This window comes from Ptychodera flava, chromosome 8, assembly GCF_041260155.1.
Source record: "Ptychodera flava strain L36383 chromosome 8, AS_Pfla_20210202, whole genome shotgun sequence".
Lineage (NCBI taxonomy): Eukaryota > Metazoa > Hemichordata > Enteropneusta > Ptychoderidae > Ptychodera > Ptychodera flava.
Genome location: NC_091935.1, coordinates 40,909,139 through 40,936,971, shown reverse-complemented (window position 1 = coordinate 40,936,971; position 27,833 = coordinate 40,909,139). Strand labels below are relative to the sequence as shown.

The following is a 27,833-nucleotide window of genomic DNA, read 5'->3' as shown; positions in this document are numbered from 1 at the left end:
AGTAAGTAGCCAGTCAGAATTGCTTGCTCAGTAGCATCTCAACATTGAAGCCAGTAAGTAGCCAGTCAGAATTGCTTGCTCAGTAGCATCTAAATATTGAAGCCAGTAAGTAGCCAGTCAGAATTGCTTGCTCAGTCATATAAATGAATCACAATTGCCAATCATAAAGTTACATATGAACTTTTCATTTATTTTTCATTAAATCAAATCATTTCAATACATGTGCAAAATCACAAAATATACCTATTCTAACACTGTTTGGGATGGCATGACCACAAAAAGAGTTGGCTATTAAAACCTGTAAAATCTGTCCAATTCCAACTAAAGTGTTGGTGTCTTAGCCACTAGTTGGCTATTTCCAACAATGTGTCTACTATCATCAAAATGTCACCTAGCATTAGAATCTTTACAAATCAGATGAAATGGACACACCAAAAAGGGAAAAAAGTCAAAAACTTTGTGCTGTCTGAAAATTTAGAAACAGCACTTATAGTAGAAAATCTCTTAATGAGCTTTTCTACAATCTTATCTGTTTATATAAAGGTAATGTACACATCAAGAATATTTTTTGTTTCGCTTTTTGTGAAATGAATGTCAATGGTAAGATATCAAGCGACTTCAATTCAAAGTTTCCGTTACATCTTGACAACTTCTTCCCCTGCCTCTTTAAAGGGCCATATTTCTTGATGTGGTTCTCCATTCTATGTGACTTCTTATCAATTGTTCTTTTCCACTGAATTTGAAATCTTTCTCTTTAATCTCATCAGGAATATGCCTCTTTAACAACTCCAGAAAGACTTCCAACAATCTGGTTGACTCATTGTCACACTCAGTGAATGGCTCTCTCCAGAGTAACATTTTAAGTGATTGGTTGTAACAATGAAATACAAACGGCATTAAAAATTTTGAATTGCATATTGAAATTGTGAAATTCTGCTAATTACACAACTTTTTATTAACTTTCATTAATTTATACAAAAAGAAATATATTAATAAATGGCCAAATGCCAAGTCAAAATAGCTTTGAATTCCTTTCAAGTGTGTTACATTACTTAGATGCCTGGCAAATTAACATCTTATAAACAAATTTAAAGTGATACTTCACAAAGCATATTATTTTGTGATTGTAAGGCAGTTTTTCAGTACATCATCAAAAAAAACGCAACAAAACATAAAGCTTCAAAAAGGACAGAATTGAGGATGTACATAAACATCCTTTCAAAATGGATACATCAAACTATTTTGGTTTATCTGTCAAACTGTTACGTGCTTAAGGCAATTTAAATAAATTATCCAATTTTGAACAAAGATTTGTATACAATTATTTGCTTCTATACACTGAATTAATTAGGGAACTTGAGCACTTGACAAAATTTTGACAAAAATACAAGGAAACAGTCCAAAGCTGATTAACAATAACAAAGGCAAAGAAGGGAGAGAATAAGACTAGATAAGAAATGAACACTAGTGTCAGAGTGTTTGCCTGTCCTGTACAATACAAAGAAATAGTTGTCATAAACTAAGCACTGAAATATTATTCTGACAAAATAATGAAAAACAGACATTTGTGCTAATGCACCTACAAGCACCTATCTTAATAGCAGGCTACAAAATACTGGACTACACATAACACACATACAATGCAACCATGTTGCAGTAAAGTAAAACAAACTCCTAAATAACTTACTCCTTGTATGAAAAAGACTCATACTGAATTCAACTTTGGTTCTGGATAATGGTGAAGTATGATCATAAATTTATGGGACACATTTATTGTGAGGCACTCAGCACTGAAAATTCCAATATTTGCATACACAGAATTGGCATAATTTTGCCTTATTTCAAACACAAAATGAAGTCATCATTTTCAGCGGGAGCCCACCCAACATAATTTACCCAATGACTTTATGCTCTATTTTCACAGCAAAGAAAGTTTCATTCAGCAAAAAAGAGTGATGTAAATTACAGTGGAATGACATCATTTCCATTCCAGGCATGTCCTCTTCTCCTGTCTTCACAAGTTTTTGTCCAGAGGTTGAAGACATCTGTCAATTTCAACATTTGATTTACAAGATTATCTGTGATTGTGAGTTGTAACTATGCACTACTGGTATCATTTGGTTTCATCTTTTTATTTGGGAGGTTATCAGCTGAGTTAGTGGCTAATTTTCCACCAAGTAGTTTCCAATCTCTTGTTTCACTTTCAGCTTTATCTGTAAGAGATATCCAAATAACACATTAGCATAATTCACAGACACCACAGGTACGGACTCCCTACGGAAGGGTTCTATTTTGTTCTCAATTCATTATCAATCAACATGAATCATAGTATACCTTGGTCAATGATACAAACATACATGTATTTCAGTTTTTAGATACCAATAGTTTATGATTTTGATTATGCTGTAAATATGTGAAATTAACGAACACATGGCACTACATGTACAGAGCAACAGTTAAAATCAATTATATATATACATGAAATGTAAGGACAATGTAACCCACAGAGCATACTTGCACTGAAGAACTGATAAGCACACAAACATTGACAGCCAACAAGCTGCATATTCATCGAAAAAGATAGCTTTGTTTATCAATCTTAAAAACATAGGGCCAAAGTCCCTGAAGCTACTATAGACATGGATACAAAATTAAGTATTTCTGACTGTATGAAATTATCTCACTAAGGTCATCCTACGGACAAGTAAACTGAATATTAAAGCTGTCTGACCAGCGGTTTTGAAAGAACAAGCAACTCAACAGTTGACAGAGCTCTGTTGAGTTATGTAGAGAATAACCTTTTGTGATACATGTATTGATGAAGAAGGTGGATATCTTTGATTAACATTGTGAGTTCTGTTTAATAAGTTGAGACTGTACATACTCAGAGAAAGCACACTGAAGAGACAAAGGTTTGAAACTTAAGAAGTTCAAGGTCATCAAAAGCATTATAAGGAATCATGTTACACTTTCATTGCACTGTTTACACAGATTGCATAATTGCTATAAATAGCACATGAGGAATCTTTATACAGCCCAGCTTTACCATAAAAACCCTATCACTTTGACCACTCTTTTAATTGACCACTCTATTTTTTTCCTCAAAAAGTAATTTTATTTTATCCTTACCAAGTCAACCATAAATGGTAATTAGAACTTTCTCTATCTCTATCTCTATCTCTATCTCTATTGACTATTTTGAGCAATTTCTTTTAGATAACATACAGGGCACAATAAATGACGGTTCAGAATATGTCAAAGTTGGGATTCAGGAAAGTTGCCTTTACATGTTTTAATCCTCCAAGATGGTTTCACTATGAACTGTCAAAAAAAGTTGAACTTTCTGATAATTCTACACTAAAATTATTGTGGCTTTGATGATTTCCTAATTAATTCAATTATTTAAAATCATATTAATTATTTTTTTCTGGGTGAATTGATAGGGTTTATACAGTACAAGAATTACATACAATGTAAGTCAAATTTTGACCAAAAATGACAAAAAAATTCCTTAAAAATACAGATTTGCATATTTCATTACAATTTGAACAAGTCTAAGTTGGGTTACCCCTAGGGACCTGTATACCAAATAACAAAGCTGTCTGACCAGCGGTTATGAAGAAGAAGATTTTTTACCAAAAACACCTTTTTTGGCATTAATTTGCCTATTTTCAACAATATCAAAAAATTAAAAAAAATAGTTTCTCAAAATCGTATTTTTCATCTTCACAACAAATATCAAATCAGTAAGTATTGCGGTTCTCAAGATATTTGAGTGGACGGACGCCTCACAAACGGACATACATACATACATACATACATACATACATACATACATACAGACTGACGCCGGACGGATACCCATCCCAATAGCTTCTATAGACTATAGTCTATAGTAGCTAAAAAAAATACATGTATGAGTAGTCAAGCCATGCATGAATTAGATAGATTCACTGCTAACTCAGAACTGTTTACGTTGGTAATCTGTCATTTTCGTTTCCATGAATTGAAAGTATTTGAAGAAGATTGAGCTAGAAGTAACTTGAACAAGAATCAAGACTTGGACACTGCCATCATGTAAGAGAGATCTACAGTAGTGCTTACAACGGACAACTTGTCAGTCACCTTCAGTTACCAAAGCATTATGATCAAGGCTGATTGCTCAACTCTCATTCCCAAAGGCAAATCTGTCTAGCCAGGTCTGGGCACTGGCTTGAGACAAAAATTAAAGTAAAATTGCCACCAGACATACATTTTTACTGTATCGTAAAACATGTTTACATTCAGCTATATATCATATTACCAATGTCCTTTGTGAAGTTTGAATGACATTGGTCCAGTCATGTCTGGGCAATGGCTTTGGAGGGACAAATATCAGAGAAACCAAATTGCTACCAGGCTAACATATTTAATTTATTGTGAGATATATTGACATGCATTTGTACGTCATGGTAATATGTCCTTCTGCCAAGTTAAATTCCAGTCATGTCTGAGTAATGGCCTTGGAGGGACAAATATTAAAACAACAAAAATGGCTAGCAGGCTGCCATATTGAACTGTATTGCTCAGATAAATTGACATAAATAAATTGAATATCATGATACTATGTCCTTCTACCAAGTCTGATTGAAATAACGCCACTTAAGTCAGCACACTGGTTGGATTGGATGATGATGTGGATATGGATACAACAGTGTGTTGGGCTTATGTCAAGCTTGAGTCAAAACGATCCAGTCATGTCTGAGAAACAGCTCTGGACCGATGGACTGATGAATGCAACTCAATCCATGAGACCTAACTCTGGACCTTGTCCGCGGGAACTAACAACCTTGGATGCAATAGAAGTTTCTTTGAACTTATCATCATGTGGATTAAATAATAGCATTTCAATAATTTAATTCTTGAAAAACAACAAAATTACTTGATATAGATATGAAAGTCAAATTTAGCTCTACAAGTAGGAAGATGTCACTTCTTATACCAACATAAAGTGTTTTTTACACTGAGGTTGCAGTACACTTGTTCTGTTTTCATGCGTCATGATATGTATCCCATGTACTTGCCGATTACAAAGTCAGTTAGCAAGTGTCATATCCTGTATTCATCTGATTATAGTACCCTGGGTTGGCAACATGAAATGTGAATTTTTGGCTTTTTGAACAAAACTACATCCCCTGAAAGTGAGGTAAGGTGTAATACTTTAGCAGATCAAAATATGTGAACAAGAAACATACTTGTTCTATCACAATTCTGACTTGACATACATGTACAATATCTTTGGTTATGTCACATGACATAACAACTTGCATTCATTGATGTAATATTGCTTCAACTGTACAACAATGCTTTGTGCTGGCAGTATTGATCACAACATTAGAAGTTACAGAGTGATATTTAAATCAGAGAAATACAAGTTGATGAATGGGATGGCTCAATGTTTGTTATTAATAAAATGGCTTGGAATGACTGAACAGATGTGATGTGCATAGTTAATTGTTGCATCAATATGATTCATGAATTGATTTCTCAAAGTAAAATGATGTAATTATTATTTTGATGTGACTAAAAGAACTTTTTTTGAAGATTTACACTACATTCTAACTAATACCTCCTTGTGATTCATTTAGACTGATGAATTCTTCACTAGGCATAAACTGTGTACATGAAACCACTTTGTGCGATGTTTACAAGGTAGAAGGAAAATTAGAATGTTTGATGAAGTCCACAGCATTTAAGTTGCCAGCATTGTTAAATGTGATCCAACGCTTGCATCAAATGCCAAATGATTCTCTAAACTACTCAATAACTATTGGCATAGAATGAATGCAAGCATGTGCATAGTTCTTTTATGAGGTGTAGACATTTCTTATTTAGGTTCTAAAAACGGAAAATGATTGGCAGAGTAGAGTAACACTGCTCACAACTGAATATTCAATGTATGTTTTACATGAAAGCTTCTGATTTTGCTGGCAATAGCTAGATAATGAGTAGCCAAATAGAGGAAACGATCTCTAAGAATTCACTCTCCCTTACAAATCATGGTTAACGTTGTAAAACCTGTAAGATCAATTAATGCAACGATCAAGAACTTGTGTAAAGTTATGCAAAATGTAAATTCTGCATAATTTTTTAACTATTTTGATTGGAAAGGTAAATGTGTAAAACTGAAAGATACTTGAATCTTACGTTGTGCCAAACTATCAAATCAATTACCTTTGAGTTTCTTCTGGGAATTATCCTCATCAAGGTCAGTCATTCCAATGTTAAATAAAGAAGCTGGATTGTAATCCAAATGCCTTTCCAATTGAAAGTACAACTCACCCATGACAGCTATTGGTGTCTCTCCTGTAGCTGCAGCAACTTTATGTTCTATCAGATAAAACATGTATTCATCATAGAGGAGTCGGATCAAATGGAAAGATCCAAAGCTAGCTGCACTACGAAGAGTCAGATCACGAATAACCATTGAGCTGTTGATGGAAAGAACAGTCATCAAATGAATTATAAAATGAACTGCATATTATAAAAAGGAGTTGACCTTACTGACTGCGACTACAACAGTCCGTAACACTAATAACAGCAAAGTATTTAGTAAATTCAGCTGAACGTCTTTGACAGTGTAAATACTTGTTTCTATACACTTAATATTCACACAAAATGTGACTTCATGCTGTTTGTCTGACTTATCAATAATAGTATCACAATAGGGACTACAATATCAATGGATTCATTTTATTAACAGTATTCAGTCATCTCTAACTTGTACATTGAATTGTTGGCTGTGCTTCTACAAATATATCTATTTCCATTGAACAGAATTAAGAGTTCATACGCATATAACTTGATCATCATGGCATTTTACAGGGGAGGCCCTGAATTTCCAGCATTTAACACCAAACCTTACTCAATTTTTTGTCATAAATATACTGATAGTCATTTTTTGTATAATGGGTTACATTGACAGGTGAGACAACAATGCCAAATACAAGAAAAAAGGCAATATTTGAGAATGAATTAGTGAATTACCTGTAGAAAGACCATTTGAGTAAGAATTGCCTAGCTGCCTTAGCAAAGTCTGCCTTTCCCTCATGAGGTGTCAATACTTGATTTACAACACTCTCAAGCCATATAGCCCATTGTTCTAAAGTATTTTGGTTTTGCAGTGTCATCTTGAAGTCTTGTTCCAATCTTTGAACAACCTGGTCTTCACACTGGCACACCCATGATGCTTGCTCCTATACACAAATCACATCACATTTTCACATTATATTAAGAAGCTAAGAGACATACACAAAGGTAATTACTCTGTCTGACAGCTTCTAGAATCATTTAGAAACTGACACATATTGAAAACACTCTATAAAATGAAATAAAAAGAAAAACACCATCAATGACGCTGTACCTTCTCTAATGTGTGGCCATGGTCAGGTAATTGGTTGTTGGCATGGAGTTGTTGGTAAATAGTTGATGATGTAGGGGCATGAGGTGGGATATGGACCCAAAGAACCCAAAAGATGATTAAATACACCAATCAAAAAAATTCTAAGCTACAGTAAAACTGCCTAAAGATAGTTCAATGTGGGAAAAAGTTAAATAATTCAGAAATAAGAATTCACAGTCCAAAATAGTAATGACGCACTTCCTTACTGACCTGTGTGTATGTGAAATACACAACCTGGCATCTGTAAATTAAATGTATACCAAGTGATCATTTTAAGTCACTTTTAACTGTTTTTAATGGATTTTCCAAAGAGTCCTGTGAAAAATGATGAAAAAACGCTTATCTGGTCTTGTGTTTGTATAACCTCATGGCTGATAATTGTCATAGTATTGAAAAAAAAATTGAAAGTGAAGAAATTACTGTTTTTAATAGGCATATTTTCCTTGAAATACATGACCGTGTAAAGAATATATGCTAAAAGTGTTTAAGAGTAAATTTCTTTTTAAAAAATAATTTAATCTGTGACCAAAGGATTTTTATTCTTTGAGTTTACAAATTCAAACATTGCAATTTGTTCAATCATCTTGTGCAGTGCAAAATTTATAAAATGACTGAAAAACAAAAAAAATTGGCAGAATTACAGTCTTTGTAAAATTATGGGTTGACATCATGATAACTGTTAATCTGTTTGAAGTACTAATATACTATAATTTAAAAAAGAAAAGTTCATGCACAGAAACGGTAAAAATATATATTGTCAGCAATGTAGTGTTAATTTTGACTTTACATCAAAATATGCCTTTGCTGGATACCAAATATATAGGGTGAAATATTAAAATCAGCTATGTTCAGCAAAATCCACACAACAGAATTGATCCTTTTCTAATTTGATTTGATTTGCTCATGTTATCCTTGTATGACAGTCAGTACAATATGGAACTTGAACACAACACAGTGAATAAGTATGCTGTAAATGAAATGGTGTGGCTGCATCCACATGCAGCAATAGGAGTGCCTTTGTCTCTCACCCCTCATTTCCAACCTGTCCCATCCCTGAAAAAATAGTTTGGTCTTATATTTATAATGTTAATAATTTCTGTATTTGTTAAAATGTGCGCATCTCAAAAACTTTTGATCATAAACATTTTCATTGTTTTTATAGCTGGACCAGTCAGTTAACCTGTTTATATTGAATATTTGTGCATTTTTCCGCAGTATTTGACATTTTCTGAATACCTTCTTATTCAGTTTGTCATTTTCTAAAAGTTTAAATGCTCCATTGTGTGGTCAAGCTTTCCACAAGCATCAAATGTGGTACTTCATATAGGAGGGTCTGCCTCTAGAGGGCGGGCATCATGAATAGTGTTTGTTGGTTAATTCCTCCACGTAAACTTCTGATTGTACTGTAAACATTGAACATGGCCGACGTCTGATTTTCCTGTCTAAAACTTTCACTCATTTTCGTTCATATGACTCTGAAACTCCAGGAAACGATTGGGAAGAAAGGGTTATCTTGAAATATTGAGGTACTCGCCGATATTTTGCAAAATTAAACGAGAAAAAATGCAAGGAAAATGCCGACAGGCTTACACAATAACAGTTTTCAGACTCGGAGGCATATGATCATCTGCAGATTATGCAACAGGCCAAGATCACGTGAGGCCATGAGGGGATATCCACGCAACTCAGTACCAAACACAAGCGCTCACAGAGTGAGCAAACACAAAGTGAGTACCCCTAACGTCAGCTCAGTAGTCTGTAATAGATTGTAGTCAACTAAGAAACCTTGGAGAAAGGCTTAACACTGTGGCTATGCCGCTAACTTAAGTCCCTTTTGATTTTTGTCATAGCTCAAAATCGTTCTCCCACACCTCAACCTGAGCCATGAACACCCCCACCAGTTTATGATATGACCCATCACAATGGCATGACGTCAACGGATCTTGACAGACGGAAGTCTTGACAGACGGAAGTACTTGACAGCAGCATACTGGTTTTCAACTCTAATACCTTCTCTGTCTATAAATAGACACGAGAAGGTAAAAACAGCAATCATTCAGAAATTAAAAGTGTTTCCATTACAAATTGTCTTGGCAATAGCAAAATTGACAAGCTATTTATAGCAGTGTCTGTTGATGAAAGACATTTTCTGAGTTTTAAAAGTAAATATTTAGTCTTGACATTTGCTATGTATTGTGTATCAAGGCTTTAAAAATCCTATGCTACAGCAATTGAATATTTTTTCAATTCCAGTGATTTCTGATCATTTTTTACGGTTTTACTTTGCTCATTTGTATAACAGTAGTCTGATTATCAAATTGGTCTGTACAAACTTAAATTTGTATCAAAACTGATATACACTAATCAAATTTAAAAGCTCTAGGTAGAGGTATATGAGTTTGTATTATTTGACAATATTTCATATTTATATTGTTCAATTGCATGTCAGTCATTCTACCAACCATAGTATGAACAAAACCATCGTTACTATTAAGCAAATGTTTAAGTCACTGACACAAGACTGACATACATTTGTATGACAGATTGACATACATTTCTATGTAAGCACATTGATACAGACAGAAGGGGTGCTGGAAAGCTGTTAACACAAAAGCTCTCTTAGCCATATTTACATATGGTAATTGGGAGTTACCAACTCACCTGAACATTAGCAAAGTCAACTCTGTTTAAATCACTTAACATCTGATTGATTTGTGAACTGTTTTGTAAAACTGCCCTTGCTGCTTGAGCCAAGTGATTGAGAGATGTGTATCTTCTAAGTGTTTGGGCAAAGGCACTGACTGCACCAAGCTACATAAGAAAACAGAAATGCAATGGTTAATAGTGGTGTCAACATTTTAATGAATTAACCTTCCCACAGGGAGATGTATCTTTTTGTGATAATAGCTATGACTGCACATTTTGTGAAAAAATAATACATCATCAAGACAATAAGTTTTCTGCCTGTGACTGGACACTTGAAATATTGGATTGCTTGAAAACTGATGATTTAAATACATTAGAATCTGTGACATGAATTGTATAATTAAAGATAGTCTACTCATGGAAGTCATGCTTTTTTACTTTGTGAAAATGTTCTACATACAGTGTTCTCCCCAGGCCATTTTAGCGTAGCGGTCCCGCTACGCTTTCGCCTCTCCCCGCTACGCTTTGATTCTCCCCGCTACGCTTTGAAATATTCCCGCATCCTTTAGTTCACACGCTAGCGCTCTGCATAGCTACCAGCTGTTGCATGCATTGTCTACACATTAGCGCTCACAGCAACTTTCAACCTGGTGAAAGAGTGGAAGGTGTGAAGTATGGTATGCGTCCGATAACTTGTCCGTAAGTGTTGAGAGGAACGTTAAAACAATAGAAGAATCGGCTGGGTTGTTCACAAGTTTTCATTCTACAACTACTAGTACGACCAACAAAGACCTTCAGTCAATATATCGTATATACATCGAGGACAAGTATTCACAGAGTTAGGCGGTGTAGCACTAGCGGGGCCTTTGATCACATTCCCATGCTTCGATCAACGAAATGGACCGCAAAAGAAACAAAAGAAGCAGTTGACTAGTGAGGTTGATTATGATTTTACAACGATGATCTTTTTTTGTCCGAGTACGATCACGATCGCGATCGAGTTCACATTGCATAAATTCCAATATGGCGGCGGCCATGTTGGCCGACGTGTTTATAACGTGTTGACATTGATCCTGGCGTCGCGTGTGGTTCCACTCTGACACGTTCTCTGAAAGATTTTACACCTGATTTTCGAGTGATTCTAGTCGTACTTAATTCATGTCTTGTGATCATCTTTGTGGTATTTTTAAAATCAAGAATCGAACGACGATGTTCAGTGGCAGTGGTAGTTACGCGCGGGGGGGGGGGGGGGGGGGGGGGGGGGGGGGTCGGCTGGTTGAAATTGATCCCCGTGATGAAACATTATTCGCGGTGTTTGTCGTTCAAAAATGATATAAAACTCAATTACATTTTAATTGTGTAAAGCTTAAACTTATGAATTTTCCTCTTTGTTGGCATGTTTTGACAATTTTATTAGCAATATATGTATTAATGAAACTCCAACCAGACGAACCATTTCTTGCTTTCAATCTGAACTTGCTGTTACTGTTTGAATCTTCTATTTTAATTGCAATTGTACTATACTGTGCAGTGTGATGATTTTTAAGTGTAATAAAAGTTTCCATGATGTTCAAATTGCATACTTGTGTGTTACCATTGTTATGTAGGTCATTTCCCCCCACACTCATCATGACCTGAGTTCAATTAGTCTAGAACATTCTCAAGGTCACTACCCTCAATGACCTCACAACCTTGAATTCAATTAGTCATGTTTGGAATGTTCTGGAAAGTTGATTAGTTGTGTAAGGGAGATAATTTTAGAACAGTAATTAGCATGTCAATAAAGTTCTAGATTGTTCTTATATGCCTTTATAAAAGGGACGTGCTCAGCTTCCAGTCAGACTTTTGGGATCGTGTCTCTTGTGTGTTACTAAACTCCAGCAGTAGTCATTCTCTAGACTTTTCAAGACCTTCACTGCCAACGCTGGATTTATACTGTGGACTTTGTGCAGCTTCAAGCCTGCAAGGACTGTTCATTCATCCAACTGACTGTTACAACTCTGAGACTGGAGCTTTGCCGTCCCAGCTGAGATAAGTAGTCTGTACACTTTTAAAGCTTGTACTCTATCCCTAACTTAGCAATTAGTTTTATTTTTGTAATAAATTTTGTTTAAACGTTAACTGCTGAGTTCACCCTTTTGTTCGTTTTCTCTGCACGTAACAAATTGGGGGCTCGTCCGGGAGACGAACATTTTGAGCCGTTTGACAACATTTTGCCTACCTTTTCAAAACTGCTTTACACTGTGAACTCAGCGAAATTTAATCATGGCGGAATTCAAGCCAGACGAATTTATGGAGGACCTTGATCAGGACACATTTAATTCCCTCAGAAAAGACAACCTCATAGCACTGGCAAATTTCCTTAATGTAGAAGTCAAAAGATCTATGCGCAAGCGAGAGATACAGTTCAAGATTGCAAAACATTTAGTTAATTCAGGCCATTTTGAGGAGTCTGCCCTAAAAGATTATGAACCTGAGTCTTCCTTTGAACTCAGAAAATTAGAGTTAGAAATACAGGCAGATTTGGCACGTGAAAAGTTAGCAATGGAAGAAAGACAGAAAGAAAAAGAATTACAAATGAAAGAAAAAGAATTGCAAATGAAAGAAAAAGAATGGCAGGAAAGAATAGAAAGGAAGAAAGACAGAGAGAAAGAAGAAGCGAAAGAAGAAAGAGATTGCGATTAGAAGAACAGCGATTGCAGGTAGAAATAAAACGTTTAGAGCTTGGACAGTCAGGAAAATTCTTCCCTTCAGACAAGTTTGACATCACTAAGCATTTCAGGTTAGTTCCCCCTTTCCAAGAAAAGGATGTTGATAAATATTTCCTTCATTTTGAGAAAATTGCTCAGAGTCTGAACTGGCTAAGGAGTCCTGGTCTATGCTTTTGCAGAGTGCTTTGGTGGGTAAAGCCAGAGAAATTTACATTCAGTTGTCAGTAGAGCAGGCTTCAAATTATGATTCTGTGAAGGAATTAATTCTCAAGGGCTATGAGTTGGTGCCTGAAGCTTACCGTCAGAAATTTAGGGATTGTGAGAAGTTGAAGGATCAAACTTATGTTGAATTTGCTCGAACAAAAGAACAACTGTTTGATCGTTGGTGTTCTTCTGAAAAGGTCAGTCAGAATTATGACAAATTACGACAACTTGTTTTGATTGAGGAATTTAAAAGGTGCATCCGGAGTGACATCAAGACGTTATCAATGAACAAAAGGCAGATACATTAGAGGTTGCTGCACGTTTGGCCGATGATTATTCATTGACCCACAAATCTTCATTTCTCAGCAAACCATCCCAGTCCTTTCATACAGAAACAATGCAGGTAAATTTAACTCGTCCTTTTCATCCAAGAATTTTTCAAAGGAGAGTAGGAAATCAAATGACAACAGTTCACAAAATTCAAGTAACACTTCCACATCATCAAATCCCAAGTCTCAATCTCCTTCTGACAAACAGTTCGGTACACTTTCTTGTAATTATTGCAAGAAAGACGGCCATTTAATGTCAGATTGTTTCAAATTGAAAAGAAAACGTGAAGGTCAAAGTGGTCAAAGTGGATCTAAGCCCACCGGCTTATTTCTTCATCAACTCAATTAGAGTCTAATAATGTGTGTAACACATTTTCTGAGGTTAAACCCCTCTTATCCCCAATTAATGAGGTCAAGGTCAATTCTTCTCAAGATAGCATTATGGGTATTTTCGAACCATTTATTCATGATGGTTTTATATCACTTTCTAGTGATTTCTCTTCCGCTACCCCTGTCAAAATTTTAAGAGATACCGGGGCTTCCCAGTCTCTTTTGTTGGCAGATACCCTGCCGTTTTCTGAAAAGTCATTTTCAGGTTCTAAAGTTCTTATTAAGGGGGTAGATTGCAATGACTACATTCCTGTTCCTCTCCATAATGTCTATTTGTCTTCGGACTTTGTTTCTGGACCTGTGGCTTTAGGTATTAGGCCTTTTTTGCCTTTTGAAGGGATTCACCTTCTTCTTGGAAACGACCTTGCTGGGGACAAGGTCATTACTAATCCACTTGTGACTGATAATCCTACTTTAGATCAGGATCCAGAGCCAATTGAACAAGAGATACCCGATTTATTTCCTTCATGTGCTATTACTCGAGCCATGTCAAAGAAAACTTCCGAGAATCAAAATACTCTCAAAAATAATGTCACAGATGTTGACTTAAATGACACCTTTCTCAGTCAGGTGTTTGACACGGATCATTCCGTTATCCCTCGTGGATTTGAAACTTCCAGTAAAACTTCTGCTGACCAAAGTCAGACATTTTCTAGATCAAATCTCATTGCAGAACAACACAAAGACCCAGATATTTTGTCTTTGTTTGACAGGGTAGATGATGAAGGTAAAACTTCAGATAGCTCTGTTTCCTATTATACAAAATCTGGTATTCTCATGCGTAAATGGAGACCTCCAGATGTTTGGTTGATGACGATTGGGCTATAAAACATCAAATTGTGGTTCCAAAGCCCTATCGTGCTGAAATATTGCGCCTGGCCCATGAAACGCCCTGGGCTGGTCACTTAGGAGTCAGGAAAACTTATCATAAAATTCTCAGTCACTTTTATTGGCCTAATCTCAGGCAGGATGTAGCACATTTCTGTAAAACTTGTCACACATGTCAAATGGTAGCAAAGCCAAATCAAACCATTCCAAAGGCCCCTTTACAGCCAATTCCTGCATTTCAAGAACCATTTAGTAGGATACTAATAGACTGTGTTGGGCCCCTACCAAAAACAAGATCAGGAAATGAGTACATGTTGACAATTATGTGTACATCAACTCGGTTCCCAGAAGCCATACCACTGAGAAATATAAAGACAAAGACTATAGTGAGAGCTTTAGTCAAATTTTTCACTTTATTTGGCCTCCCTAAATGTGTCCAGTCCGATCAAGGCTCCAACTTTATGTCTGGAATTTTCAACAAGTAATGGATCAGCTAGGCATTAAACAGTATAGGTCATCCGCCTATCATCCAGAAAGTCAGGGTGCTCTTGAGCGATTTCATCAAACTTTGAAAAACATGATTAGGACCTACTGTTTTGACACAGAGAAGCAGTGGGATGAAGGAATTCATTTTTTGCTCTTTGCTGTTAGAGAGTCAATTCAAGAGTCTCTTGGTTTTAGCCCATTTGAGCTTGTATTTGGACATACAGTCCGTGGCCCACTTAAGCTCGTTAAAGAGAAATTCCTATCAGACGATGATGATTGTCTGAATATTTTGCAATATGTGTCAGATTTTCGTACAAAACTCTCTAAAGCATGTGAATTAGCCAGAGAAAATCTTGAGTCATCTCAGCAGTCAATGAAAACCAAATATGATAAAAACACCTCAAAACGGAAGTTTGAACCAGGTCAAAAAGTTCTTGTTCTACTTCCAATTCCTGGCAAACCACTCCATGCTCGTTACTTTGGGCCATACCTAATTGATAAGAAATTGAGTGATTTAAATTACATCATAATAACACCTGACAGGCGAAAACAAAAACAGCTATGTCACATAAATATGCTTAAGCCATATTTGGATAGGGATAATCCTACTAAAACAAAGCCTGTCAGTACAGTCAGTTCTGGCCATTATGAAGATAGTGATACTGAAACTGACTTGAGTGAAAATACTCTAAACTCAAAGCTGGGCTCGGTCAAGCTTCAGAACTCAGAAATCCTGGAGAAGCTGGAGTCTACAAAGTTGGCACACCTCCAGCCAGAACAACAACAACAGGTGAAAGAACTGCTCCACGAATATAAACACCTATTTCAAGATATTCCAACGAGGACAAACATCATCTACCACCACGAAGATGTCTGCGACAGTAATCCAGTGGAACAACATCCAGACAGACTGAATCCTGCGAAAGCGGAATATCTCCAGGAGGAAGCCAAGTATTTGCCGAACAATGACTTTATCGAACTCAGTAAAAATAACCAGACTTTGCCGTGCATACTTTATGCCAAATTCAGTGCCATTTCAAGTTTTCCAACAACAAATTGCAAGAAGATAGTCATGGGACATCCTGTTTGCTACTTTTCACACAAATTTAACAAATCCCAGAGAAACTACTCTACAATTGAAAAAGAGTGTTTATCTTTGATATTAGCTTTACAGCATTTTGAAGTTTATGTTACTTCTTCAAATCAGCCAATAGTGGTTTATATTGATCACAACCCTCTTGTTTTTCTGCAGAAATTTAAAGGCAAAAATCAGAGATTGCTGAGATGGAGTTTAATGTTACAGGAGTTTAATCTTGACATTAGACATATCAAAAGCAGAGACAATTTAATTGCAGACTGTCTCTCTCGTATTTAGAAATTATTGTTGTTCACTTTCAAGAAATTTTATTGTTGTTCACTTTCAAGAAATTTTACTTTAGAGTAAAACAAAATTTGAGTACTTAAATCCTTTTCAAGATTACATTTGTAAAAGAAAGATTTTTCTTTGAAAAATTTTCTTTTTTTTGAAGAGGGGTGTGTGTTATGTAGGTCATTTCCCCCCACACTCATCATGACCTGAGTTCAATTAGTCTAGAACATTCTCAAGGTCACTGACCCTCAATGACCTCACAACCTTGAATTCAATTAGTCATGTTTTGGAATGTTCTGGAAAGTTGATTAGTTGTGTAAGGGAGATAATTTTAGAACAGTAATTAGCATGTCAATAAAGTTCTAGATTGTTCTTATATGCCTTTATAAAAGGGACGTGCTCAGCTTCCAGTCAGACTTTTGGGATCGTGTCTCTTGTGTGTTACTAAACTCCAGCAGTAGTCATTCTCAAGACTTTTCAAGACCTTCACTGCCAACGCTGGATTTATACTGTGGACTTTGTGCAGCTTCAAGCCTGCAAGGACTGTTCATTCATCCAACTGACTGTTACAACTCTGAGACTGGAGCTTTGCCGTCCCAGCTGAGATAAGTAGTCTGTACACTTTTAAAGCTTGTACTCTATCCCTAACTTAGCAATTAGTTTTATTTTTGTAATAAATTTTGTTTAAACGTTAACTGCTGAGTTCACCCTTTTGTTCGTTTTCTCTGCACGTAACACATTGCATTTTGTTGTGAGTGTACATGAATGCCTGGGTGCATGTGCAAGCCTATATCCATATGCAAATATAAATTAATGATATGCAAATAATTATGCAAATTAGCCGCTACGCTTTTGCTTGATCCTGGGGAGAACACTGACATATTAATATATTCCCACCTTAGCTGAGATCATTTCTTGAGGAACACCTTGCATGCTATTCTTCAGCCATCCTTCCAGACTCTTTGCAAAATTCCTGATGGCTTGTGTCAGTGCACTTGGAATAGGTCTTAAAACATCTGGTATGAGAACTTCCACAAGACCTTGATACAGCATATGATCATAGTGTTGCAAGTATTTCAACACTGGTTCTGATTTACAAAGTGAGTACAACTTTGCTTTGGGGAGTCTCTTTTCAAGCTCATTTTCACTGAAACAAAAAAACAACTAAATATAAGTGGGTTTCTATTGATATATGAAGTCTACAGAAGCTGACTTTTTGATCAAAACGTTATGTATTTACTAGATTAATACTAATAAAGTAATATTTCAAAAGGTTTAGATTTTTCCAATTTTTAATTAATTCCTTAAAAAATAGCAGCATTCTATTCATTTAAGATCATCTCATCAGAAGTAGAGCATCAAGACTGATCAATAACGGCTGATATTCAGTCTTTTGAGGACTAAATTTACCTTCATCTAATTGTTACATGACCTTCAAAATAAATACATGCTGTATGATTACAGATCTATTGTAGATACATTTGTATAATAAAACATACTTTGTGTTGGTTTGAGATTCAGATGGTGGGTTTCTCCAGAATGTCTGCCACAATGCTTCAATCAATGCAAACTGTAGATTGACAACCACATCTAATATTGCCTGTAATCAATGTAAAAAACACAACACTTAGCAGAAATCTATCAGTAAACGATGTGACAGGAGAAATTGCCATCACACTTGTTTGTACAGATTGTGCTCAGAAACAAACATTACTTGATAGACTTAATCACAGTTCAAGAATCTTACAAAATTATGACAATATTGTTTATGTAAAATTGTGCATGTAAATTAAATGTGATGTGCAAATATGGCAAAGGGTGATTCTGTAACCTGTATTTAAATTGTACCATATGTCTTGAGTGTAGAAACTTTAAGAAATTCTTGTTCAGGACTAGGAGTACTCTATTACATAGATATGTAGTGTCAGCATTGCTATGAAACTATGTTAACTACTCACACAAAGGATGCATTCACTTTACCATAAGACAGAGTACATACCTCACAATGTTCTCTGTATAGACTTTGGAATGCTTTGATATCATCTTTTGTAAGGCCATCTGGTAGCGGACGTTCACCAAAATCAATATCACTGAACTGAGGTAATGCTTGCGTGGCATCACCCAAGTACTGTTGATGTGAATGTTGCTGCTGTTGAGCCTCAGTAACTACAGCATTTTGTGGATTGGATGTCATATCACCAACATCATTGCCATCTTTACCTGTAGCTGTAGTAGCCTTGAACCTACATAAGTAGAAATCAATGACCAAACATTGATGTATGTTGGTGTAACACCTACAGTATCTGTATGGTTGAAACATTCATATTAACTTTTCATCTACTTCCTTGTTGTGAACAGTGTTTTCTATCTGCCACTGAAAAATCGTTGAAAACAGTAATAATGTCTGGTTGACACATGAAGTACGAGTAATTTACCTTTTTCCTGAATTGATAGGTTGTTGTCTCATGGCAGTGGTATTCACATCATCCTGTAGCTGGTTTAATGGTGAAGTTGCCTTTATACGAATACCATAATAATGATACTTAGAATTCCCCCTGAGATGACAAATGTCAAGGAAAAAAACATAAATGACGCTTGTTTAGCTTGCCATAAATGAACAAGGCAAAAGTTACTGGATTTTTTAGTCACATGGCAACTGTTCAGTTTTTATGTAGCAACGCAATGCTGGGTAAAAATCTAAAACACCAACATCAACAATACACACATACAGAAGATCATTCTATACATGTATACAAATAGTTTCAGTACACCTGGTGTTGAAATCTCAGTGGCCTTACCACTGCTAAACCTTTCATTGCAATGTCTCATACTTGGGTTTCTATGCAAGAAAATCTTTCATTTTGGGGGGACCTAAGGTGACATATTCCATAACGCTGTACACCTACTGCCTATAAGTGTACCGATTTAATTCACAGTTTGAAAGGAATTGTTTTCCATTGAACTTTAAACTTGTTGAAACAATTTTATTTATGTTTTATAATCTCATCAGGCATACGTTTCTTTAAGGAAGGATAGCATCTACACATTACATGTACAATGTCCCTACACAAAATTTCTCAACACCTTGCATATAATCTGCAGGATATGGTATGATGCAGTGTCACACAAGGTAATGGTATCTTTTAGCATATCTTAGAAACACAAGAGTATACAACATAATTATTCACACTGAAAATCCTTGAGGAAAAGGTTACATAGATCTGTTTGAATACACAGTACATACTAGATTTAAGTAAATCATCATAGCTATTTTCGCTTGATCGGTGTATGCACATCTTGTGAGAACAACATACTAGACGTGTCATCAAATGATATTTCTATGTAGATCAAATACTTTATATTTTGTTTGATTCAAACCAATATTTCGAAGTACATTATTTAACAGACAATACTATGACCAGCTCAGCTACTGTGATTATATAAGGTGTGATAAGTATCTGATTTGCCACATACCTTGTACCAAGCCGTCTGGTCCTTAAGCCAAGAAACACTGATCGTATCAGTTTACCAAAACTGGCAGCATTGACTGGGTCTAGTTTCTGTTCCTGGCAATGCCTTAAATAATGGTTGTATAATGTGCTTCTTGGTAAACTAACTCCTTCAGCAGTTTCATAGTTATCAACCAGCCACTGAACCTGTGGATGATAATCCTGGGAAAAATGAATTTCTTTCATACAACCTATTGATTTATTTATTTTCAAAGGACATATACTCTGAATACATATACCCTTGTATGGAAAGTAGGAGAAACAAAATCATTCAGTTTGAAAGACAGACAAATGGTGGTAATTGTAGCTGATTTCACTGCATGATGATGGCAAACTGTCTTGCATAAATGACAAATAAGTTGAGATCAAGTGAAATTAGATTGTCACTACCACCGCACTTGAGGACATGCTCCAAATATCGTATTCCATTGCTAGTATAAAACCTTATAGAAATGACAATCTTTTTAACACAGCATTCACATATACATGTAGATATTAAATTCCTGGGCCATGGAGTTACAAAACAAGATAGAAACATAATGAAATGGAAATGAGTTGATATTGTACTTTCACACATTTGATGGCATCCACTTACAGAGATAAGGAATGTTTGTTATGAATAATAACCTGTTCATGAATTTGATGAACACAATGCTGAGACAGTTCTTAACTTTTGAATTTGACAAAAAAATATACAATTTGTGAAATATTAAGGTTTTTTAATCTCTGTGTACTAATCAGTTTTATATTTTTTTATATTGAATCACCAGTGTGCCCTCTAAGTCAATATAATGCGCCATGACCTAAACAAATTGCATGTGACGCAAGCAAAGTTTTAAGTTTACACATAAAATAAACGCAACAAATTTTCCACAATTTGCCAACTTGACGCCAAGTTTTCGGCAAGACATTTATTAGCGGGCACACTGTGAATCCCTTATACTACTTTTTCCTTCAACAAATAAGCTTATGGACATAGCCACTGTTAAGAATGAAATGACATAGCACATCATGGTTATTTGATGTCATGTTTTATAGGTGATCAAGAAGTATCAACATATTATTATTTTACTGTTCAAAAGAATACATTGTGATAGAAATGGAAACCTTGGTAATTCTATCATACAATTATTTGTAAGTTAGATAGTCCTAGAGATATCAGCAAGTTACATATTACACTGTTATTAAGAAGATTATATTCCCCTACTATGATATCATTCAGCTTATTGGCAAATTCTAAATTTATGTGACAAACATCAAATTACACCTATCACAAAGTGTAATATTAATATAAAATTAGATTTTACTTTTATGTTTGATTTGTAAATTGACAACTATCAAATAAAGAATACTGAATGATTGAATAGACTACATGTAAAGTGTGATAACTTGAACTGACTTACTGTTGCAGGTGATGCTCTAGTTGTATGGGTAATTGGATGACCCTCTCCATCCATAGTGTGTCCTTGTACAAGGTAAGTTCCACCTGTATTTGTCATGATGGTTTGTCCAAGATTCAAAGCTCCGACTGTTCCCATTGTACCAACATTCTGCACTGTATGGGTGGTCACTACTCCAGTGGTTGTTGCCGTACCTTGCGCATTGAAAAAGTTAGCAGTCTGTGGTGCTGCTTGGGTGTACATTCCAGTGGTACTGTCACTGTAAGGGTAGGTGGTGGTCCTATCATTTAGAAAATAGTACAGCAACAGACCACATACAGACACCAAGGTGACAGAAGGGTTAACACAAAAGTTTTAGGTTGGGTAAGACAGAATACAGTATAAAGAAAAGATTGGAAAGAAGATGGAAGCAAAGCCAGATAATGCAGAATAGAAATAAAAATTGGTTGTTAGAAATTACCAAATAAAAAGGATAAGAACTACCTTATAAGATACTGATGAAAAAATTATGGATGCCAGTCACTTGTTAGTAGTAAAGAGACATATGTTACACCCTCAATTGCCATATAATCAATACACATGCATATAACACATAATGTCCCTGCTACCTTCACCAAGCATTTCATAAAAGTTTGAAAGATTAGCAACTTAAAAAGCATGATAGCATGGTACTACTTTTACAAGAAGGGAAGTATAGAAAAATGCATTGTAATTGCTGATACAATACACAAAACTCATACCTTACACAATACATCTATGAGACAAAACAACACACATGGAAAAACCAAAATATTTTGCCAAGTATATTGCTTAAATATCTCAAACAGCAGACATAAAAATTTTCTGAATTTTGAGGCTATAAGTACAATAACACACACCGTTCCAGCCAAGTTTCACTGTTACAATACTAATGACTGAGGTTTTAGAATGAGTATGTAATGCACTGGATTCCTTGTAATGAATCTCCTTTTCTGTTTGTCTGACTTACATGGTGCCGTTTGCGTAAATGGTTTGATCTGCAGTTGAGCCTTCTACAAATTGTACATGGCTTGGATAAACTGTCTGTTGTTGTTGTTGTTGATTTTGATTTGTCTGTAGATTTACAGCTCCTTCTGATGAATTGTCTTTGTTCAGGTTGTCATTACCACCTGCTGCTGACACTGAGTGAGAATACAAAAACTTTTATCAGATACAGTAGATATACTCAATGGTAGCAACTACTTACTAGCTGTTCATTCTCTCTGAAAATTACACTGTATCAAATATCAATTTCAATGAATCATTTGACATCATTATAGTCTGTTATTGATTCATATTGAAGATCAATAAATCAAAGCAACACCTAGTATCTTTGGCATCTGTAAGGAGTTTACTTTTGCATGCAAGTATGTGATCATTTACTCGAGAAAAACTAACAGTGATATGTTTGATCCTAGTTCAGCTTTGGAAATCAGAACATCTCAAAAACTTGCCAAAGTACATTTACATAGTCTAAACATGTATTTGAACTTTCAAAATTGCTGCTGTAATGCATTGTAAAGTAAAAATAGTGCAAAGTTTGCAAATTTGCAGTTAAGTACTCCAATACAGTACTTAGAGTACCTAGTCAAAAGTGTACCTGAAATAGTATATGATTGTTTATTTAAAACACAGTTTAACATCCGCAGACTTGTAGTAAACAATGGATTGAGTCAAACCATAATGAAGACATGTTATTGATTTGTTTCTGTAGGAACAATAGTCATTTCAGCCATGAACACAAAGTCATTCCAATACATAACTCCAATGCCATACACAATATCAACATTCCACTGTTGAAAGTGTGCACACAGCATTAGATGACAACCACAGTTAACATTTCCTATCCTGTGATTATATATCTCACAAAGGTCATGGACTCTGACACATTTTGGCAGTGTTCTTCCTTGGCCATTGCTACCAGAGAATAGTGCACACAGTACCTTGGTACACTCTGGGTAATTCAGACCTACACAAATTATTTTGTTGCACTATACTAAATAAAACTATTCAAGTATCTGAAGAGTGGTTAATTGTTTACAATTGTGAAGAAACGGGCATATACAAGGGATAACAGCCAAAGTGGCAAAATGTAGTTATTTTAGCCAATCAAAATATACACATGTACTTTAATGCAAATAAAAAGTGTTTTCGGTTGCATTCTGATAGTCTTCATCAAGCATTACATTGATACAAAATACACATTACCAACAAGTCTTGACATTCTGCATAGGAATGTCAGCAAACCTTGGCACATGTTGCCTATGTACAATTGCTGATTGGTTGGTGTACAATTCAGTAAATGCCACAGCTTTAGGAATATTCTGGACTTTGAATAATTACTCTTAATAACTGGAATAAGTTAAAATGCCTAACAATGTTTAATACAATGAAACTGAAGGGATCATTTACCTGTTACTTGCACAAACTGTTGTGTTGGTTGTCCCTGTGACTGTATGATAGTTTGCTGTGCAATACTCGGTTGCTGTTCCTGGCTCTGAATTGGAGGTGCTTGCATCTCAGTAACATATGCATTTTGTGTAGCCATAATCTGCAAATCAGAACACTTTGGTTACCATAGCAATCATTTAAGGACTCTAATCACTACTTTTTATAAAAGCCTAAAAACAGGGCTTGTCACTTTTAACAGAGTTAGTTCTATTTTTTAACTACAAGAAAGATTTTTCATGGCTTATTTCAGCATCAGTTTGCTTGTAGAGGGATATTTCTACGGTTTAGAGAAAAAACATGTCAATATCTAGACACACCCGGGATCATACTATCCTTCATAAACACCATTTTAAAATGATCATTTGTTACCATGGTTGCCGGTTAGTTTCTAAAGTAATTAATACCTTGTCAGCAGTGACAATACAGACTTGCACAACATCACCTAGGAAACCATCTAGTAACAGCAATCAAAATAGTAAACTCAATGCTGATAAGTGAATTCTCAGGGAATGAAACTCAGGTGGTTGCCATGGCTTTGGGAGGTATACATCTTATCTCCATGGCAGCATAGGATTCTCTCTCAGCAAGTTTCTATGCTATCACTGTTCACCCAGTCAACAAAGAAGATTTGTCACTTAACTAGTACTGCATAGACAGGTAGAGATTGAAAAGGGTGAATATTTTTTCATAGCATGCGGTGTAGAAGGGGGTACTAATGCAGGAGATATACCATTGGGAGAAATGTTGTGAAGAAAAAAGCAACTCCCAACAGATCACTGCCAAAAACATGTTGTCACAGCACAGTTAGTGTCACTCGGCATGCACTCTTTGTAACTCATTGCCTATGGTTTCTACCTTGTAAAATGGTAACACTCTACAAAATAAAATGATTTCTGACTTGCAAAATAGTGTAACACAACAAAATAGCTAATGACTTGCCAAATGCTATAACACTGAACAAAATATCTCTATTGACAAATAGAAGAATACTGTACAAAATAGCAAACAGTTCCTGACTTGCCAAACATTAGAACACTATTGCACTGAATAGCTGGTTTCTCACTTGACAAATGGTATGGTGTAACAATGTACAAATATGTGATGCTATACGACTTGCCTAATGGTGTAAAAATTGTATAAAAGAGCTAACAAGTTTCTTATGAGCAAAATTGTATGACACTGTACAAAACAACTAAAAAATATACATGAGCATGTCAGTTAATTAGTTTAGCATTCCACCATCCACAATGCAGTATTTTTCTAATTTTTAAGAACGATAAATTGTCGAGTTCCATGCTTCTCAAACATTTGATAATATTCCAAACATCAAATCAATGCACTCTTACAACTGTATTTATGCAATCCATGGATAACAATACATTATTGTACAAGTCATGTTACACTGGGACAATAAATGTCAGAAAGATTAGACTAGCATGTATGTTAATTATTAACATCACCACTGCTCATTTAGGAATATATACACAATGAGTTCCTCTGTGGTCTTCATTCAAGCTGCTATGTTTTATCTTGTGTTTTGGCATAGTATTCATTTACTAGTTATGGTCTTGGTTATGTAAGTCAATTACAACAAGTGAAGAAAATGGAAGACCTTTTGATAAATTTGGCGAAGTGTATGGTGATGAAAAATGTGTATTTATGAAAGCAAACAAACAAACAAACATGAATACACTGTTTACTAGACTATACTGAATCAGATGTCTGGAAAATAGGAAAGCTACCTGTTAACAGATTTTCCTTGACCTATCATTCTACTGGAGATGTGTGAATCAAAATTAAATATTTGATGCACTTGTGAATCTGCCGTCTGAGTGTTGGAAAGCTGCTCATTTTCTCTAATAGCGATGGTCATTGTTGTAAAGTTGTATGATGCTAGTGCTACAGCACTCTCTGACACAGCCTCATGTCTCGTATTTTCAAATGCATGTAGTCTTACATGGCTCATGCTGCTATTAGTAAAAATATGTATCTCATACAAAAAAGAATTAGGGAGTATTTACTCAAAGAAGTTTTCTAGTCCAAACAAACTTCAAACACAAAAGGGATACCACTGAAAGTATGGGTGTGGGAATAGATTAAGATGCTGGAAGCCATTACTTATGCTTACTTTCATGACTTCAATAATATGCCAGGGATGTCTACATGTTTTTTCAAACATTAACATTGTAAACATGTAGTTACAGCATAAATTTTTCAGTTTCAACTCTGTTCCTTCCAGAAAATGATTGATGAGAAAGTTAATTAATTCAAGGTACACAGAAGTATAATGTCACCTTATCTAAAATTCACTGAAACTAATTGAAAAATTCCACAAACCATAGCAACGGCAAAAAATACAATGGTTGCTGGGTGACAATCGAAGACTGTATCCTGGTGATGAAAATTAATTAGTCCTTTCAGACTTTGGTGAATATTCTGCATCATCATTACACCTTGCGAATGTAAGAAATCTAGATAATCTAAAATATCATACTCTCAATATGTGTAACATATAAAAACATTAACAACATAAAAAAGGAGAGAAAAGTTTAATCAAGAAACTCTGCGATACATCTTAACATGACACTCACACACTGGCAAGATACACAATGCACTTACAGTCCCACTGTACAATGTACAGTCACAGCATGGTCACAGTGAGAGGAAGGTTAGGCTTTACATATCGAACAACAAAACAGATTCTTCACTATGGTAACGGAAAAATTTTCACACAGCACATGATAACCGAACTGATGTCGACAGGATATAAAGAAAATATGGTATATCCATTACTTAATACTTGCAAAAACAGCAGTTATAACACTTTCTCTCACGGTGTTACCAACTAACATATTCAAGTCAACACCTGTACAGCGGCAACGAATACTACGCTAACTTGCACACACATACAACGCATCGACGGCCACAAAATACCATGCCAACCCAAGAAACGCACGCGAACATACATGAATCAGCAACGAATATTTAAACGATATGAGAACTTTTCACTGTTTCACATTTCGCAAACATTCCCTATATTCTCTGTCCAAACGATGGGTCAAAGTTCGTGATGTTACGAGTAACCACAGAAGTTGGTAATTCTGATAGAAATCGTTGTCGGAAATTCACCCCGTTTTCCATGGCAAAAACAAATAAGTCTAAACTCAACCGCCATTTTGAAAAGCACAGAAACAAGCTCGAAAAATCTAGAGACGTTTGCGAAGAAACACGAGAAAAATCCATCAGGTTAAAGCTGTGAAATTAACAACGGTAGGAACACATGGAACCAAGCGTTCGGAAGACTAGAACTGAAAGGAAAAAAAATCACCTTATGCCGTGTTGGCGGGTAACAGTCGCCAGGACTACGGTGGCTATGGCGTTTATTCTCAAGGCAACAGTTGCCAAATAACCTAACCACAGTACACTACAACAACACTACCTACGGTGGAAAAAAGGAGAGCTGTGATTGGCTAATCCGTTCCAAGCCGTATAGACATGGCTTTTGCATCAGGTCAAAATGCAACGTCGGGACTGATTTGATATATATTTTTTAAATACAAATCTACAACGTACAAAATTTTGTTGTCTCTGTGATTAATAGAATATGACTTTACCGGCGATAGTAAAGAAATGAATGATCTATCTCAAATAAGGGTTCAACTTGCATTTACAAAGCTAACCAATCAAAACCCGCATGACATACACAATAAGTAATGGCCGGCTTCAACAAAATCGTCCGCCATTACTGTTTCATTCGTGCGACGCAATAAGCCTGTCTATCTATATTTTTCCTCCATTCTTGTACATTACATTTTAAAATATGGTATACATTTTCGTCCATTTAGTAAATTTATACGAATGTTTCGAACGGAGCGCGTTTGGCATTCGGTAAAAATGCAAATATAGTTCGTTGCCATGTGGCTTTATACAGGGAGTGAAACGGCTTGTGCGCTGATAAAGCGCATGAATAATTCAAAATCAGGGTGGAGTTTCTGATGTCAGTTATGACATCATTTACTTGCATCGGCGCGATGTCGTGACGTGCGGCATG

General features: G+C 35.6%; 1 protein-coding gene across 9 annotated transcripts; it reads right to left on the bottom strand.

Moving 5' to 3' along the window:
- Window positions 1-169: 169 nt before the first annotated feature.
- Window positions 170-27,225, bottom strand: LOC139139357 (transcription factor RFX3-like). Of its 9 annotated transcripts, none has more exons than XM_070708237.1 (13): window positions 27,111-27,225; window positions 23,744-23,882; window positions 22,302-22,473; window positions 21,317-21,593; window positions 19,879-20,075; window positions 18,840-18,959; window positions 18,404-18,647; window positions 17,904-18,004; window positions 17,302-17,551; window positions 10,103-10,252; window positions 7,027-7,235; window positions 6,214-6,470; window positions 170-2,213 (listed from the first exon to the last, which is right to left on the bottom strand). In XM_070708237.1, the coding sequence occupies exons 2-13, from the start codon at window positions 23,877-23,879 to the stop codon at window positions 2,098-2,100; spliced, it is 2,229 nt and encodes a 742-aa protein (XP_070564338.1). In that variant the 5' UTR covers window positions 23,880-23,882; window positions 27,111-27,225; the 3' UTR covers window positions 170-2,097. The 9 variants fall into 9 exon arrangements, with proteins under 9 accessions (XP_070564338.1, XP_070564344.1, XP_070564340.1 ...); XM_070708243.1 differs by having other exon boundaries at window positions 6,322-6,470; XM_070708239.1 differs by having other exon boundaries at window positions 19,879-20,060.
- Window positions 27,226-27,833: the final 608 nt, after the last annotated feature.